The 19,806-nt window shown below is 50.3% G+C and overlaps 1 protein-coding gene across 1 annotated transcript in view; it reads right to left on the bottom strand.

Moving 5' to 3' along the window:
• The window catches only part of LOC116950727 (uncharacterized), an 85,633-nt gene extending 69,577 nt beyond the window's left edge, over nt 1-16,056 (bottom strand). The window contains exons 1-4 of the mRNA XM_076068680.1: nt 15,965-16,056; nt 11,239-11,297; nt 8,569-8,627; nt 2,285-2,370 (exon numbers count right to left, since the gene is read on the bottom strand). Of these exons, the coding sequence (XP_075924795.1) occupies nt 2,285-2,364 (80 nt within the window). The 5' untranslated portion in view covers nt 2,365-2,370; nt 8,569-8,627; nt 11,239-11,297; nt 15,965-16,056. The remainder of the gene's footprint in view (nt 1-2,284; nt 2,371-8,568; nt 8,628-11,238; nt 11,298-15,964) is intronic.
• Between the last annotated feature and the right edge of the window lie 3,750 nt (nt 16,057-19,806).

Here is a 19,806-nt window from a genome sequence, read left to right as displayed (position 1 = left end):
TAACTCTAACACCATGGTAACTGTTGTTAACTCTCACACCATGGTAACTGTTGTTAACTCTCACACCATGGTAACTGTTGTTAACTCTCACACCATGGTAACTGTTGTTAACTCTAATACCATGGTAACTGTTAACTCTAATACCATGGTAACTGTTGTTAACTCTCACACCATGGTAACTGTTAACTCTCACACCATGATAACTGTTGTTAACTCTCACACCATGGTAACTGTTGTTAACTCTCACACCATGGTAACTGTTGTTAACTCTCACACCATGGTAACTGTTGTTAACTCTCACACCATGGTAACTGTTAACTCTCACACCATGGTAACTGTTGTTAACTCTCACACCATGGTAACTGTTGTTAACTCTCACACCATGGTAACTGTTGTTAACTCTCACACCATGGTAACTGTTAACTCTCACACCATGGTAACTGTTGTTAACTATAACACCATGGTAACTGTTAACTCTCACACCATGGTAACTGCTATCTCTCACACCATGGTAACTGATGTTAACTCTCACACCATGGTAACTGTTAACTCTCACACCATGGTAACTGTTGTTAACTCTAACACCATGGCAACTGTTGTTAATTCTCACACCATGGTAACTGTTGTTAACTCTCACACCATGGTAACTGTTGTTAACTCTCACACCATGGTAACTGTTGTTAACTCTCACACCATGGTAACTGTTGTTAACTATAACACCATGGTAACTGTTAACTCTCACACCATGGTAACTGTTAACTCTCACACCATGGTAACTGTTGTTAACTCTAACACCATGGTAACTGTTAACTCTCACACCATGGTAATTGTTGTTAACTCTAACACCATGGTAACTTGTTAACTCTAACACCATGGTAAGTGTTGTTAACTCTCACACCATGGTAACTGTTGTTAACTCTCACACCATGGTAACTGTTGTTAACTCTCACACCATGGTAACTGTTGTTAACTCTCATACCATGGTAACTGTTAACTCTCACACCATGATAACTGTTGTTAACTATAACACCATGGTAACTGTTAACTCTCACACCATGGTAACTGTTGTTAACTCTCACACCATGGTAACTGTTGTTAACGCTAACACCATGGTAACTGTTAACTCTAACACCATGGTAACTGTTAACTCTCACACCATGGTAACTGTTGTTAACTCTCACACCATGGTAACTGTTAACTCTCACACCATGGTAACTGTTGTTAACTCTAACACCATGTTAACTGTTGTTAACTCTCACACCATGGTAACTGTTGTTAACTCTCACACCATGGTAACTGTTGTTAACGCTAACACCATGGTAACTGTTACCTCTCACTCCATGGTAACTGTTAACTCTCACACCATGGTAACTGTTGTTAACTCTAACACCATGGTAACTGTTAACTCTCACACCATGGTAACTGTTGTTAACTCTCACACCATGGTAACTGTTGTTAACTCTAACACCATGGTAACAGTTGTTAACTCTCACACCATGGTAACTGTTAACTCTAACACCGTGGTAACTGTTAACTCTCACACCATGGCAACTGTTGTTAACTCTTAACACCGTGGTAACTGTTAACTCTCACACCATGGTAGCTGTTGTTAACTCTCACACCATGGTAACTGTTGTTAACTCTCACACCATGGTAACTGTTGTTAACTCTCACACCATGATAACTGTTAACTCTCACACCATGGTAACTGTTAACTCTAACACCATGGTAACTGTTGTTAACTCTAACACCATGGTAACTGTTGTTAACTCTAACACCATGGTAACTGTTGTTAACTCTCACACCATGGTAACTGTTAACTCTCACACCATGATAACTGTTAACTCTCACACAATGGTAACTGTTGTTAACTCTCACACCATGGTGGGGGTAGAGGGGGCAGTGGTGGTGGTGGGGGTTTTGGGGGGGGTATTGGAGGGTGATGGTTTACACACCGCACCAGATCCTCATTTTAAGGCCGAACCGACCTAGGGGAGGCCCATGACCAGTTGTGATAATCGTCACCGGGTCGCCGGGTTCGTAGCGCAGCGCCGAGCGCGACGCCGCCGCTCCGCTACCCGAGAGGCGTCGTGCACAGCGACACGTGAAGTGTGCCACTGACGCCCGCTTGGCCACTTGGCCACTTGTGTTTGTCATCACGTTCTCGTGCTTAGGAGAGGATACTAAGAGAGGCCAGGGACTCGTCGCCGGGAAAAAGTTTGACGCTCGGCCGTCTCCGAACCCCGCGGTCTCCACCCGACGCAATCCTCGCCGCGTCTCTCACCTGCTGCTGCCGTCCAGCTTCTTGATGTCGTCGACGCATCGCCGCACCAGCAGCTTGTGAGCCTCCACTTCCGCCGCCATCGTCTCCTGAGGCACAAGCGACACCGCAGACAGCTCGCACCACAGACAGCTCGCACCACAGCTCACACCACAGACAGCTCACACCACAGACAGCTCACACCACAGACAGCTCACACCACAGAGAGCTCACACCACAGACAGCTCGCACCACAGACAGCTCACACCACAGACAGCTCACACCACAGACAGCTCACACCACAGACAGCTCACACCACAGACAGCTCACACCACAGTTCACACCACAGACAGCTCACACCGCAGACAGCTCGCACCACAGACAGCTCACACCACAGTTCACACCACAGACAGCTCACACCACAAACAGCTCACACCACAGACAGCTCACACCACAGTTCACACCACAGACAGCTCACACCACAGACAGCTTGCACCACAGACAGCTCGCACCACAGACAGCTCACACCACAGCTCACACCACAGACAGCTCGCACCACAGACAGCTCACACCACAGCTCACACCACAGACAGCTCGCACCACAGACAGCTCACACCACAGCTCACACCACAGACAGCTCACACCACAGCTCACACCACAGACAGCTCACACCACAGACAGCTCACACCACAGCTCACACCACAGACAGCTCGCACCACAGACAGCTCACACCACAGACAGCTCACACCACAGACAGCTCGCACCACAGACAGCTCACACCACAGACAGCTCACACCACAGACAGCTCACACCACAGACAGCTCACACCACAGACAGCTCGCACCACAGACAGCTCGCACCACGGACAGCTCACACCACAAACAGCTCACACCACAAACAGCTCGCACCACAGACAGCTCGCACCACAGACAGCTCGCACCACAGACAGCTCGCACCACAAACAGCTCACACCACAGACAGCTCGCACCACAGACAGCTCACACCACAGACAGCTCACACCACGGACAGCTCACACCACAGACAGCTCACACCACAGCTCACACCACAGACAGCTCGCACCACAGACAGCTCGCACCACAGACAGCTCGCACCACAGACAGCTCACACCACAGACAGCTCGCACCACAGCTCGTACCACAGACAGCTCACACCACAGACAGCTCACACCACAGACAGCTCGCACCACAGACAGCTCACACCACAGACAGCTCGCACCACAGCTCACACCATGGACAGCTCACACCACAGACAGCTCACACCACAGACAGCTCACACCACGGACAGCTCACACCACAGACAGCTCGCACCACGGACAGCTCACACCACAGACAGCTCGCACCACGGACAGCTCGCACCACGGACAGCTCACACCACAGACAGCTCACACCACAGACAGCTCGCACCACAGACAGCTCGCACCACAGACAGCTCACACCACAGACAGCTCGCCGCCCGTCGACCGGCGCGCTCCGTTGACGCGTCGCCACCGGGGCCGGAGCGGCCCGTGGGCTCGTGAGGCCCCTCGTAGTTCGAGGCCCTCCTCTAGGCCCTCCGTTCCACGTCCAAGTAAGAGCCGAGCGACGAGAGCGTGGACAGTTTAACACGCCGCAGGCTTTCGTGACCAATGCCATCCGTAATAGAGGTGTTGCGGGTGAGCGTACATTTACGCGATCCGAACCCAAAACACCTCTCGTGGATAGCGTGCCCATCGGACTTAATTCGTGACTTTGCCACAGCAGCTAAAGTTAGGAGGGAAAATGTTTGAAGAGATGAGTGTAGTGATTTATGTTTAATGAATTCCCCAGAGTGGAATGTGTGCATTATACTTGGTTAATTAAATAAATCAATGTTTGATGACTTCACCTGCCCCTGCGCCCTTCCCTCTTATCAGCCATAGGCCGCTCTGAACTTGAACGCGGCCATGGTCACGCCAAACAGCGCATCACCCTGATGCACACAGCGTGGCACGCATCGTCATCGTCGTCACTATATCGTGAAACACGTTCCCTGTCTCAGTGACCTGGGTCCAGTGCATGAGAGAGTGAGAGGGGACAGGGAGGTGAGGGAGGGGAGGTGAGAGAGGGGCGGTGAGAGAGAGGGGCGGTGAGAGGGGGGCGGTGAGAGGGGGGCGGTGAGAGGGGGGCGGTGAGAGGGGGGCGGTGAGAGGGGGGCAGTGACAGAGAGGGGCAGTGAGAGGGGGGTGGTGAGAGAGAGGGGCAGTGAGGGAGTGAAAGGGAATGAAACAGAGAAGAGAGCAAAACAGAGAGAGGAGAGGGAAGGTGAGGGGGTAGTGACAGAGAGGGAGATTGAGACGGCAAAGGGGGAGCTAGGGGCAGTGAGAGACGGACAGTGAGAGACAAACAGGGAGGTGGGGGAGAGGCGTGGGTGAGATGCAGTGGAGGGAGGAGAGGGGACAGAGGAATTGAGAAACAGATGGAGACGGAGACAAAGCGAGACACGGAGACACTTTGTGTCCAAGACAGGCAGAAGGAAGGAGGAGAGAGACAAGTTTTGCCGCCTGGCTCCGTGCAGCTTCTGCGACAAACGCATTGGAAATCCCCTTCACCAGGCCACCAATCGGAGCGCGGGACGAGCCCCGTGCCTCGCCGCGATTGGCTGTCATCATTTCTCCTTTGCTCCGATTGGTCGCCTTCTGGTGGGGGAATTCTGAGCGTCACGTGACCACGTGAGACGCGAGGCCACTCCACTCAAGCACTCACTGCATCCACCACTCACTCGTTAACTACTTAACTACTCACTATTTAACTACTCACCACTTAACTACTCACTGCTTAACTACTCACCACTTAACTACTCACTCGTTAACTACTTAACTACTCACCACTTAACTACTCACTACTTAACTACTCACCACTTAACTACTCACCACTTAACTACTCACTACTTACTACTTAACTACTCACCACTTAACTACTTAACTACTCACCACTTAACTACTCACCACTTAACTACTCACTATTTAACTACTCACCACTTAACTACTCACTGCTTAACTACTCACCACTTAACTACTCACTCGTTAACTACTTAACTACTCACCACTTAACTACTCACTACTTAACTACTCACCACTTAACTACTCACCACTTAACTACTCACTACTTAACTACTCACTACTTAACTACTCACCACTTAACTACTCACCACTTAACTAATCACAACTTAACTACTTAACTACTCACTACTTAACTACTCACCACGTAACTACTCACTACTTAACTACTCACCACTTAACTACTTAACTACTTCACCACTTAACTACTCACTACTTAACTACTCACCACTTAACTACTCACTACTTAACTACTCACCACTTAACTACTCACTACTTAACTACTCATGAGTTAACTACTCACCACTTAACTACTCACCACTTAACTACTCACCACTTAACTACTCACCACTTAACTACTTAACTACTCACTACTTAACTACTCACTCGTTAACTACGTAACTACTCACTACTTAACTACTCACCACTTAACTACTCATGAGTTAACTACTCACTACGTAACTACTCACTACTTAACTACTCATGAGCTAACTAGTCACTACATAACTACTCACTACTGAACTACTCATGAGTTAACTACTCACTACTTAACTACTCACTACTTAATTAGTCACTACTTAACTACTCTACTTACATACTCACGAGTTAACTCATTTACTCAGCACTCATTACTCAGCAGGCATTAACTACTCACTACTCACGAGTTAACTGAATACTCATTACTTATTCAATACTGAGCACGATTTACTAATTAACCTGGCACTCACTGGGTCTCTGTGTTGTCTCTGTCTCTCTCTGTGTATCTGTCTCTGTGTGTCTCTCTGTCTCTGTGTGTGTCTCTCTGTCTATGTCTCTCTCTGTGTATCTGTCTCTCTCTGTCTCTGTGTCTCTCTGTCTCTCTCTGTGTGTCTGTCTCTCTCTGTCTCTGTGTATCTCTCTCTGTGTATCTGTCTCTCTGTGTCTCTGTCTGTGTGTCTCTCTCTGTCTCTCTCTGTCTCTGTGTATCTCTCTCTGTGTATCTGTCTCTCTCTGTCTCTCTCTCTGTCTGTCTCTCTCTGTGTATCTCTCTGTGTATCTGTCTCTGTGTCTCTCTCTGTCTCTCTGTCTATCTGTCTCTGTGTATCTGTCTATGTCTCTCTGTGTCTCTCTATGTCTCTCTGTCTCTGTGTCTCTCTCTGTCTCTGTGTGTCTCTCTGTCTCTGTCTCACTGTGTCTCTCTATGTCTGTCTCTCTGTCTCTGTGTCTCTCTGTCTCTGTGTCTCTCTGTCTCTCTCTGTCTCTGTGTATCTCTCTCTGTCTCTCTCTCTCACCGCGCCAGTCTCCCATTGGCTGCCTCCAGCCCCTGTGGGCGTGTCTCTGCCGTGACGTCACCGCCACCTCGGGGGGTTTCGTCACAGGGCGGCACCGCCCCCGGGGCCATCGCAACGCCTTGGAAACCCCCTGTACCAGGGAACCAATCAGAGCGTGGGACGAGCCCTGCTGCCCCGCTCTTCTCATTGGTTGCCGTCGTCTCGCTCGTGCCCTCCCATTGGTCGTCTCGCGGTGGTGGATTCCAAGTCGGGATGGGACTGAAACTAAACTCTCAACTATTTTGACTTGGTGACTGCAGGAATTAATATTCTTGGTTCTTTCGGTAAAGTCACGTAGAAAGAAAATAAAAATAAAATAAAATTGAAAATAAACCGAAAATAATAAAAGCAAAAACCCCACGATGTTTCGATGGCAACACAAAAGCGGTCGTGCTGATGACATTCCACATCGTTGCTTATCACTGCACAAGACGACTGAGAATTCACGACGACATTTCCCAGGGTGCACCACGACACTGGAGCAGCTCGTCTGCTGAGACGGCTGACGGCGCAGCAGCAGCAGTGGCACGCGCCTAGGTCCACTCAGCCAGCAGCAGACAACTACTCACTATTCTACTATGCACTATGTCACTAACTAACTCACTATTCTACTACTCACTATGTCACTATTCAACTAACTCACTATTCTACTATGCACTATGTCACTAACTAACTCACTATTCTACTACTCACTATGTCACTATTCTACTATGCACTATGTCACTAACTAACTCACTATTCTACTACTCACTATGTCACTATTCAACTAACTCACTATTCTACTATGCACTATGTCACTAACTAACTCACTATTCTACTACTCACTATGTCACTATTCAACTAACTCACTATTCTACTACGCACTATGTCACTAACTAACTCACTATTCTACTATGCACTATGTCACTATTTAACTAACTCACTATTCTACTACGCACTGTCACTATTTAACTCACTCACTATTCAACTACACACTATTGAAATATTTACTAACTATTCTACTACTCACTGTTCTACTATGCACAATGTCACTATTTAACTCACTCACTGTTCAACTACGCACTGTCACTATTTAACTCACTATTCAACTACTCACTATTATACTACGCACTATGTCACTATTCAACTCACTCACTATTCTACTACTCACTATGTCACTATTTAACTCACTATTTAACTCACTCACTATTCTACTACTCACTACGTCACTATTTAACTCACTATTTAACTCACTCACTATTCTACTACTCACTACGTCACTATTTAACTCACTATTTAACTCACTCACTATTCTACTACTCACTACGTCACTATTTAACTCACTATTTAACTCACTCACTATTCTACTACTTACTATTCTACTACTCACTATTCTACTACTCACTATTCTATGATGCACTGTGTCACTATGTAACTCACTCACTATTCAACTCACTCACTATGTCACTATTTAACTCACTCACTATTCTACTACGCACTATGTCACTATTTAACTCACTATTCTACTACTCACTATGTCACTATTTAACTCACTATTCTACTACTCACTCATTATTCTACTACTCACTATGTCACTATTTAACTCACTATTCTACTACTCACTCACTATTCTACTACTCACTATGTCACTATTTAACTCACTATTCTACTACTCACTCACTATTCTACTACTCACTATGTCACTATTTAACTACCGCTCTGCATGGGGCTCAGAGAGCCCGAGACCAGGACCCCTGTCCCCCTCACCCCCTGTCCCCCCCACTGTCCCCCTGTCCCCCCCTGTCCCCGTGTCCCCCCCTGTCCCCCCCCTGTCCCCCCGTGTCCCCCTCTGTCCCCGTGTCCCCCCCTCACCCCGTGTCCCCCCCTCACCCCGTGTCCCCCCCTGTCCCCGTGTCCCCACCCACCTGGTGGTGTCTCTGTGCTCTCGGGGTCTTCGCCTCTCGCCTCCTCTCGCTGCGCAGTTCTGACAAGAAACAGAAGCCGCAGCTGTCACTCAACGAGCACGCCCCGCCCTCTGCTCCCCCTACAACCGCCCTGCACCCCGCCCCCTTCCCTTCACCCCGCCCCCCACAACTCCCCCGCCCCTACACCCCCCGCCCCCCTCCCCCCTGCGCCGTGAACGACATCGCGCTGCTGGAAACCCCCTTGAGCAGCAGGCGGCCAGGAGGAGACTTCGTGTGGACGACAAACACAGACACACAGAGACACACAGAGACACAGACACACATACATACACACAGAGACACACAGAGATACAGACACACACACAGAGACACAGAGACACACAACAACAACCGCCATTCGCCACCAAGTGGCGGTGACGTCACCACGACGCTTGTGCCAGGCTATGTGCACCCTGAGGCAACGTGAAGTGTCGAACGCCCGCTGGCAGGAGGTCACGGGGCAGACCCAGGTGCCACGGGTCGACTGACTGAGATGACTGGCTGATGCACCACCTGTGATGCACCACCTGTGATGCACCACCTGTGATGCACCACCTGTGATGCACCACCTGTGATGCACCACCTGTGATGCACCACCTGTGATGCACCACCTGTGATGCACCACCTGTGATGCACCACCTGTGATGCACCACCTGTGATGCACCACCTGTGATGCACCACCTGTGATGCACCACCTGTGATGCACCACCTGTGATGCACCACCTGTGCCCCCTAATAGATACAATCATCACTAATAGATACTCGTGAACAATCATCATTAATAGATACTCGTGAACAATCATCACTAATAGATACTCGTGAACAATCATCACTAACAGACACTCGTGAACAATCATCACTAATAGATACATGTGAACAATCACCACTAATAGATACTCGTGAACAATCACCACTAATAGATACTCGTGAACAATCACCACTAATAGACACGTGAACAATCACCACTAATAGATACTCGTGAACAATCATCACTAATAGATACTGTCAACAATCACCACTAATAGATACTCGGGAACAATCATCACTAACAGATACTCGTGAACAATCACCATTAATAGATACTCGTGAACAATCACCACTAATAGATACTCGTGAACAATCAGCACTAATAGATACACGTGAACAATCATCACTAATAGATACTCGTGAGCAATCACCACTAATAGATAATCGTGAACAATCATCACTTATAGATACTCGTGAACAATCATCACTAATAGATACTCGTGAACAATCATCACTAATAGATACTCGTGAACAATCATCACTAATAGATACTGGTGAACAATCAGCACTAATAGATACACGTGAACAATCATCACTAACAGATACTCGTGAACAATCACCACTAATAGATACTCGTGAACAATCACCACTAATAGATACTCGTGAACAATCATCACTAATAGATACTGGTGAACAATCACCACTAATAGAGACACTCAACACAGTCGTTGTTGACGAAGCTTTTTGATTCGTGTCGCGTCTCGGAATCAGGAAGCTCTCTCTGCTCGGGGTCAGAGACAAACGGAGACCACGAACCCTGTCTTTGTCATTCTCACGTGTCCCCTTGTCCCCCTCACCTGTCCCCTTGTCCCCCTCACCTATCCCCTTGTCCCCCTCACCTGTCTCCTTGTCCCCCTCACCTGTCCCCTTGTCCCCTCACCTGTCCCCTTGTCCCCTCACCTGTCCCCTTGTCCCCCTCACCTGTCCCCTTGTCCCCCTCACCTGTCCCCTTGTCCCCCTCACCTGTCCCCTTGTCCCCTCACCTGTCCCCTTGTCCCCTCACCTGTCCCCTTGTCCCCCTCACCTGTCCCCTTGTCCCCCTCACCTGTCCCCTTGTCCCCCCCCCCCGCAGCGCCTCCCACCCCTCTGGGCAAGTTCGCACGGTGACGTCACCGTCGGGGATTTCCGAAGCGGCGCGAGTCCGGGTCGGGTTGAGAGAAACGCCGCGGAAATCCCCTTGGCCAGGGGACCAATCAGAGCGCGCGACGAGCCCCGTTGCCCTGCTCCGATTGGTCGCTGTCTCGGCACGTAAACACTATTTAACTCACTCACTAACTAACTCACTCACTATTTAACTAACTCACTATTTAACTAACTCACTATTTAACTAACTATTTAACTAACTCACTATTTAACTAACTCACTATTTAACTCACTATTTAACTAACTATTTAACTAACTCACTATTTAACTATTTAACTAACTCACTATTGAACTAACTATTTAACTAACTCACTATTTAACTAACTCACTATTGAACTAACTCCTCACTATTTAACTCACTGACTGCGCTTCGCGTGCTTCTCAGCAAGGAGCCCCTCACGAGCTCCGGGATCCGCGTCGCGTCTCAGCCCCAGGGTCTTCGCCGCTCTGCTCGGGGCTCAGAGAGCCCGAGACCAGGACCCCTGTCCACCCCTGTCCCCCTCTGTCCCCGTGTCCCCCTCACCCCGTGTCCACCCCTGTCGCCCCCTGTCCCCATGTCCCCCCCTATCCCCGTGTCCTCCTCTGTCCCCCTCACCCCGTGTCCCCCTCACCCCGTGTCCCTCCCTGTCCCCGTGTCCCCCCCTGTCCCCGTGTCCCTCCCTGTCCCCGTGTCCCTCCCACCTGGTGGTGTCTCTGTGCTCTCGGGGTCTTCGCCTCTCGCCTCCTCTCGCTGCGCAGTTCTGACAAGAAACAGAAGCCGCAGCTGTCACTCAACGAGCACGCCCCGCCCCCTGCTCCTCCTACAACCGCCCTGCACCCCGCCCCCTTCCCTTCACCCCGCCCCCTTCCCTTCACCCCGCCCCCCACAACCCCCCCGCCCCTACACCCCCCGCCCCCCTCCCCCCTGCGCCGTGAACGACATCGCGCTGCTGGAAACCCCCTTGAGCAGCAGGCGGCCAGGAGGAGACTTCGTGTGGACGACAAACACAGACACACAGAGAGACACACACATACATACACACACAGAGACACACAGAGACACAGACACACATACATACACACACAGAGACACACAGAGATACACACATACAACAACAACAACCGCCATTCGCCACTAAGTGGCGGTAACGTCACCACGACGCTTGTGCCAGGCCATGTGCACATGGAGGCCACGTGAAGTGTCGAACGCCCGCTGGCAGGAGGTCACGGGGCAGACCCAGGTGCCACTGGTCGACTGACTGAGATGACTGGCTGATGCACCACCTGTGCCCCCTACTGTGCCAACCTGCTGTGCTTTAGCCACCCGGCGCTCCGCTCGCTGTTGTGAGCGTCGCTCCTCCGCCCTCCGTTGTTGTTGGAGGGCGACTGCCTCCAACTGCCCAGTAGCATCCTTCACGAGCCTCCTCCACAGAGGCCGATCTTGACACCGCTGGTACCAGTCATCGGCAAGTCCACTCAGCTCCACGTCCTCCTGTACCACATCACTCCATCTCTTCTCTAGCCCGTGCCGCGCCCGCTTAGCCCCCTCAATCCGGCCAAACAAAAGCTGTTTCGGCATGCGGTGGCTGGGCATGCGGGCTACATGACCCAGCCATCGCAGCCTTGCCTGCCGGAGGAGCTCACCGATGGGACCCTGCCCAGATCTTTCAAGGATTTGTGAGCTCCTCACACAATCCAGTCTGGTTAAACCCAGGATGGATCGTAGGCAGGCCAGCCTAAATGTTTCTAACCGGCGAAGATGTTCCATTAGGGGGGTCCACGTTTCGCAAGCGTAGAGAAGGGAGGGAATGACCGTGGCCGAGAAGACCTGAAGCTTAGTGCGGAGCGACAGACCAGGTAGCTTCCACACAGCGTTACGCAACCGATGAAAAGATATTGCCGCTCGACTGATTCGGAGTGAGACCTCTGCTGTTAAACTGGAGCCAGTCATAAGCACACTGCCCAGGTATGGGAAACTCTCCACTCTCTCCACAACTGCCCCATCACCGATTGGGAGTTGTGGGGGTGGAGTGTCCGATGGTACAAAATACCCAGGCAGGTGCTTAGTTTTGGTGGGGCTGATGGTAAGGCCCCACCTCTTAGTGGCACGCTCCAGTCTCAGCAGCAGCGTCTCCAACTCCTCCTCTGACTGAGCAGCTATTACCAAATCATCAGCATACATAACGTGGTTGAGCAATAGGGAGCCATCCCTTGACCGCACCCGGGCATCGATTAGCCTCCCATTATATCTGTACCATATGGAGATTCCCCCGGTACAGCTATTGAAGGCTTCACGAACTACGTGGTCAAAATAGATGTTAAATAATGTGGGAGCCAGAGGACATCCCTGTCGCACACACAGACACACACACAGAGACACACAGACACACACACACTGAGACACACACACACAGACACACACACAGGGACACAGAGACACACAGAGAGACACACAGAGACACACACAGACACATACACACAGACACACAGAGACACAGACACACACAGACACACTGAGACACACACAGACACACAGAGACACACACACAGACACACACACAGACACACTGAGACACACACACAGACACACACACATGCACACAGACACACACACAGATACACACACAGACACACACCACGTCTTCTCATTAACAATAGGTACATTTGACAATATCACTGTCCTGGTCACAAAAGTAAAGTTTGTGGGGAGTAACAATAGCCACTTTCTGTACTTATGAGGCATACGCAATTATAAAATAATACTTACTACGCAGAAACGAAAAAAGATATGTTTTGATAGGCAGTGAAACTCATTAATGACTCGACACTCCGTGACTGTTCACGAGTAAACTACTCGTGAACAATCACGACTAATAGATACTCGTGAACAATCATCACTAATAGATACTCGTGAACAATCACGACTAATAGATACTCGTGAACAATCATCACGAATAGATACTCGTGAACAATCATCACTAATAGATACTCGTGAACAATCACCACTAATAGACACGTGAACAATCACCACTAATAGATACTCGTGAACAATCACCACGAATAGATACTCGTGAACAATCATCACTAATAGATACTCGTGAACAATCATCACTAATAGATACTCGTGAACAATCACCACGAATAGATACTCGTGAACAATCACGACTATTAGATACTCGTGAACAATCATCACTAATAGACACGTGAACAATCATCACTAATAGATACTCGTGAACAATCACCACGAATAGATACTCGTGAACAATCATCACTAATAGATACTCGTGAACAATCACGACTAATAGATACTCGTGAACAATCATCACTAATAGATACTCGTGAACAATCACGACTAATAGATACTCGTGAACAATCATCACGAATAGATACTCGTGAACAATCATCACTAATAGATACTCGTGAACAATCACCACTAATAGACACGTGAACAATCACCACTAATAGATACTCGTGAACAATCACCACGAATAGATACTCGTGAACAATCATCACTAATAGATACTCGTGAACAATCATCACTAATAGATACTCGTGAACAATCACCACGAATAGATACTCGTGAACAATCACGACTATTAGATACTCGTGAACAATCATCACTAATAGACACGTGAACAATCATCACTAATAGATACTCGTGAACAATCACCACGAATAGATACTCGTGAACAATCATCACTAATAGATACTCGTGAACAATCATCACTAATAGATACTCGTGAACAATCATCACTAATAGATACTTGTGAACAATCATCACTAATAGATACTCGTGAACAATCATCACTAACAGATACTCGTGAACAATCACCACTAATAGATACTCGTGAACAATCAAAACTAATAGATACACCTGAACAATCACCATTAATAGATACTCGTGAACAATCAGCACTAATAGAGACACGTGAACAATCATCACTAACAGATACTCGTGAACAATCATCACTAATAGATACTCGTGAACAATCACCACTAATAGATAATCGTGAACAATCATCACTCATAGGTACTCGTGAACAATCATCACTAATAGATACTCGTGAACAATCACCACTAATAGATACTCGTGAACAATCATCACTAATAGATACTCGGGAACAATCACCACTAATAGATACTCGTGAACAATCATCACTAATAGATACTCGTGAACAATCATCATTAATAGATACTCATATTCTTAGTTTTATATATATTTTGTTATTTTGTTGTTTCTCTTCAACGTGACTTTACCGAAAAAACTAAGAATATGAATTACTGCAGTCACGAAAGCTTTAAATCAAAATTTAATAGATACTCGTGAACAATCACCACTAATAGATACTCGTGAACAATCACCACTAATATATACTCGTGAACAATCATCACTAATAGATACTCGTGAACAATCACCACTAATAGATACTCGTGAACAATCACCACTAAAAGATACTCGTGAACAATCATCACTAATAGATACTCGTGAACAATCATCACTAATAGATACTCGTGAACAATCACCACTAATAGATACATGTGAACAATCACCACTAATAGATACTCGTGAACAATCACCACGACCCCTGGTTTTGTCCCCTTCACCTGTCCCCTTGTCCCCCTCACCTGTCCCCTTCACCTGTCCCCTTGTCCCCTTCACCTGTCCCCTTGTCCCCCTCACCTGTCCCCTTGTCCCACTCACCTGTCCCCTTGTCCCCTTCACCTGTCCCCTTGTCCCCCTCACCTGTCCCCTTGTCCCACTCACCTGTCCCCTTGTCCCCCTCACCTGTCCCCTTGTCCCACTCACCTGTCCCCTTGTCCCCTCACCTGTCCCCTTGTCCCCCTCACCTGTCCCCTTGTCCCCCTCACCTGTCCCCTTGTCCCACTCACCTGTCCCCTTGTCCCACTCACCTGTCTCCTTGTCCCCCTCACCTGTCCCCTTGTCCCCCTCACCTGTCCCCTTGTCCCCCTCACCTGTCCCCTTGTCTCCTCACCTGTCCCCTTGTCCCCCTCACCTGTCCCCTTGTCCCCCTCACCTGTCCCCTTGTCCCCCCCCCGCAGCGCCTCCCACCCCTCTGGGCAAGTTCGCACGGTGACGTCACCGTCGGGGATTTCCGAAGCGGCGCGAGTCCGGGTCGGGTTGAGAGAAACGCCGCGGAAATCCCCTTGGCCAGGGGACCAATCAGAGCGCGCGACGAGCCCCGTTGCCCTGCTCCGATTGGTCGCTGTCTCGGCACGTAAACACTATTTAACTCACTCACTAACTAACTCACTCACTATTTAACTAACTCACTATTTAACTAACTCACTATTTAACTAACTATTTAACTAACTCACTATTTAACTAACTCACTATTGAACTAACTATTTAACTAACTCACTATTTAACTAACTCACTATTGAACTAACTCCTCACTATTTAACTCACTGACTGCGCTTCGCGTGCTTCTCAGCAAGGAGCCCCTCACGAGCTCCGGGATCCGCGTCGCGTCTCAGCCCCAGGGTCTTCGCCGCTCTGCTCGGGGCTCAGAGAGCCCGAGACCAGGACCCCTGTCCACCCCTGTCCCCCTCTGTCCCCGTGTCCCCCTCACCCCGTGTCCACCCCTGTCCCGGTGTCCCCCCCTGTCCCCCCCTGTCCCCGTGTCCACCCCGTGTCCACCCCGTGTCCCTCCCTGTCTCCCCCTGTCCCCGTGTCCCCCTCACCCCGTGTCCCCGTGTCCCCCCCTGTCCCCGTGTCCCTCCCACCTGGTGGTGTCTCTGTGCTCTCGGGGTCTTCGCCTCTCGCCTCCTCTCGCTGCGCAGTTCTGACAAGAAACAGAAGCCGCAGCTGTCACTCAACGAGCACGCCCCGCCCCCTGCTCCTCCTACAACCGCCCAGCACCCCGCCCCCTTCCCTTCACCCCGCCCCCTTCCCTTCACCCCGCCCCCCACAACTCCCCCGCCCCTTGACACCCCCCGCCCCCCTCCCCCCTGCGCCGTGAACGACATCGCGCTGCTGGAAACCCCCTTGAGCAGCAGGCGGCCAGGAGGAGACTTCGTGTGGACGACAAACACAGACACACAGAGACACACACACATACACACAGAGACACACAGAGACACAGACACACAGAGACACATACATACACACAGAGACACACAGACACACATACATACACACACAGAGACACACAGAGACACAGAGACACAGATACACATACATACACACAGAGACACACAGACACACATACATACACACACAGACACACAGAGATACACACATACACACATACATACACACACAGATACACATACAGACACACACACAGAGACACACACAGACACATACACACACACAGACACATACACACACAGAGACACACACAGACACACTCACAGACACACACACAGACAACAACAACAACAACCGCCATTCGCCACTAAGTGCGGTGACGTCACCACGACGCTTGTGCCAGGCTATGTGCACCCTGAGGCCACGTGAAGTGTCGAACACCCGCTGGCAGGAGGTCACGGGGCAGACCCAGGTGCCACGGGTCGACTGACTGAGATGACTGGCTGATGCACCACCTGTGCCCCCTACTGTGCCAACCTGCTGTGCTTTAGCCACCCGGCACTCCGCTCGTTGTTCTGAGCGTCGCTCCTCCGCCCTCCGTTGTTGTTGGAGGGCGACTGCCTCTAACTGCCCAGTAGCATCCTTCACGAGCCTCCTCCACAGAGGCCAATCTTGACACCGCTGGTACCAGTCATCGGCAAGTCCACTCAGCTCCACGTCCTCCTGTACCACATCACTCCATCTCTTCTCTAGCCCGTGCCGCACCCGCTTAGCCCCCTCAATCCGGCCAAACAAAAGCTGTTTCGGCATGCGGTGGCTGGGCATGCGGGCTACATGACCCAGCCATCGCAGCCTTGCCTGCCGGAGGAGCTCACCGATGGGACCCTGCCCAGATCTTTCAAGGATTTGTGAGCTCCTCACACAATCCAGTCTGGTTAAACCCAGGATGGATCGTAGGCATGCCAGCCTAAATGTTTCTAACCGGCGAAGATGTTCCATTAGGGGGGTCCACGTTTCGCAAGCGTAGAGAAGGGAGGGAATGACCGTGGCCGAGAAGACCTGAAGCTTAGTGCGGAGCGACAGACCAGGTAGCTTCCACACAGCGTTACGCAACCGATGAAAAGATATTGCCGCTCGACTGATTCGGAGTGAGACCTCTGCTGTTAAACTGGAGCCAGTCATAAGCACACTGCCCAGGTATGGGAAACTCTCCACTCTCTCCACAACTGCCCCATCACCGATCGGGAGTTGTGGGGGTGGAGTGTCCGATGGTACAAAATACCCAGGCAGGTGCTTAGTTTTGGTGGGGCTGATGGTAAGGCCCCACCTCTTAGTGGCACGCTCCAGTCTCAGCAGCAGCATCTCCAACTCCTCCTCTGACTGAGCAGCTATTACCAAATCATCAGCATACATAACGTGGTTGAGCAATAGGGAGCCATCCCTTGACTGCACCCGGGCATCGATTAGCCTCCCATTATATCTGTACCATATGGAGATTCCCCCGGTACAGCTATTGAAGGCTTCACGAACTACGTGGTCAAAATAGATGTTAAATAATGTGGGAGCCAGAGGACATCCCTGTCGCACCCCAAGGTGTACAGGGAATGGCTCTGACTCCCGGCCACGTAGTTTTACCCGGGCCCGCTCACCATCATGAAGGTCCTTAATGATCGTGAGCAGAAGGTCAGCTACTCCAAAAGCACGAAGAACGACCCAGAGCCCAGGCCTACTGATGGTATCATAGGCCTTGACCAGGTCAATAAAGCAGAGATGTAGGTCTTGTTGGAATTCCCTACACCTCTGCTGTAGCAGACTGACAGAAAATATGGCATCTGTGCAGGACCGCCCTTTCCTGAAACCGCATTGGGGCTCCGCAAGCCTCTCCTCAGCGTGCCTGGCAAGGTGATGCTGAATAATCCTTGCCAGGACCTTTCCCGGCACACTGAGGAGTGAGATGCCCCTGTAGTTGTTAAAGTCTGTGCGGTCCCCCTTCTTAAAAAGGGGGACCACCAGGGCATCCTTCCAATCCTGCGGAACCCGTCCAGTGGTCCAGACTGTTGTTATGATGTCATATAGGGCAGTCTGTGCACAAACGCCACCCTCCCTCAGCATTTCGCTTGGGAGATCATCTCTGCCCGCTGCCTTTCCTGGTCTCAGACTCCGGATCGCCTTCAATACTTCCTCAGCAGATGGCACCTCAGCCAGCCACTCACAGGGGGTGACTTCTTCCAATATTTGAGGCACCGCAGCCTCAGCAGGGTCATCCTCACTTTGTGCCACGATGTTTTCCTGGCTGAGGGATTTTCCCTCCCCCAGGACCTCACAGAAATGCTCAGCAAATCTGCGAACCTGTTCCTGGGGGTCGGAGATTGGATCACCGTTTTTTCCCCTAATGATGGTAATAGGTGTGGCGCTGCAGGTTACTTTTTTGATGGAGTTTAATAGAGATTTGTGATCACGGGCCACTGAGGCAGACTCCATCTCCTCAGCAACCCGCGACCACCACCCATCCTTGCAGCGCCTCACGGCTCTCCGAACCTCCGAGCGAAGGCTGCGGTAAGCCTCCTCATTCTCTGACGTGGGATTCTGTAGCCGATGACAGTGGGCCTGTCGCTTTTTCTCAACCATCCTGAACACCTCCTCTGTCAGCCAGGGTCTCTGGGGAGGTCTGGACCGCGTACCCAAAGCAGCCATTGCAGCTGCATGAGTCACAGTCCTAAACCTCGCCCATTTACTCTCGACATCAGGAGGAGTCGGGGACGATGCCAATCCCAGCCGCAAGCGATGATGAAATTCTCGCTTGCAACTTTCATCAGATAACTGAGACCAGGCCACTTTATGTTGGAATGGGGTCCTGGGTGTACACCCACCACCGGAGTCGAAGAATGGCAGGCGCATCTTACAGATGACTAGTCGATGGTCAGAGGGCAGATCAGCTCCACGGTAGGTCCTGGTGTCAAGGACATGGGCTCGCATTCGCTGGTCCGTCACTATGTAGTCCAGCAGATGTTCTTGCTTGGACCCGGCATGCATCCATGATGTTGTGTGGATGCGCCGATGCCGGAACAGCGTGTTGGTAATTACAAGCCCATGGGCTGCACAAAAATCTAGCAGCCTCCTACCGTTGTTATTGAGCTGATCTGGCCCATGCCCTCCAATCACTCCAGACCAGGTGCCAGTATCATGACCAACTCGGGCATTGAAGTCACCCAACATGA

This window comes from Petromyzon marinus, chromosome 2 (genome assembly GCF_048934315.1).
Source record: "Petromyzon marinus isolate PM22_M1 ecotype Great Lakes invasive population chromosome 2, UKy_Petmar_22M1.pri1.0, whole genome shotgun sequence".
Lineage (NCBI taxonomy): Eukaryota > Metazoa > Chordata > Hyperoartia > Petromyzontiformes > Petromyzontidae > Petromyzon > Petromyzon marinus.
Note: the sequence above shows the minus strand (reverse complement) of the source record. Positions and strands in the feature narration are given on the sequence as shown.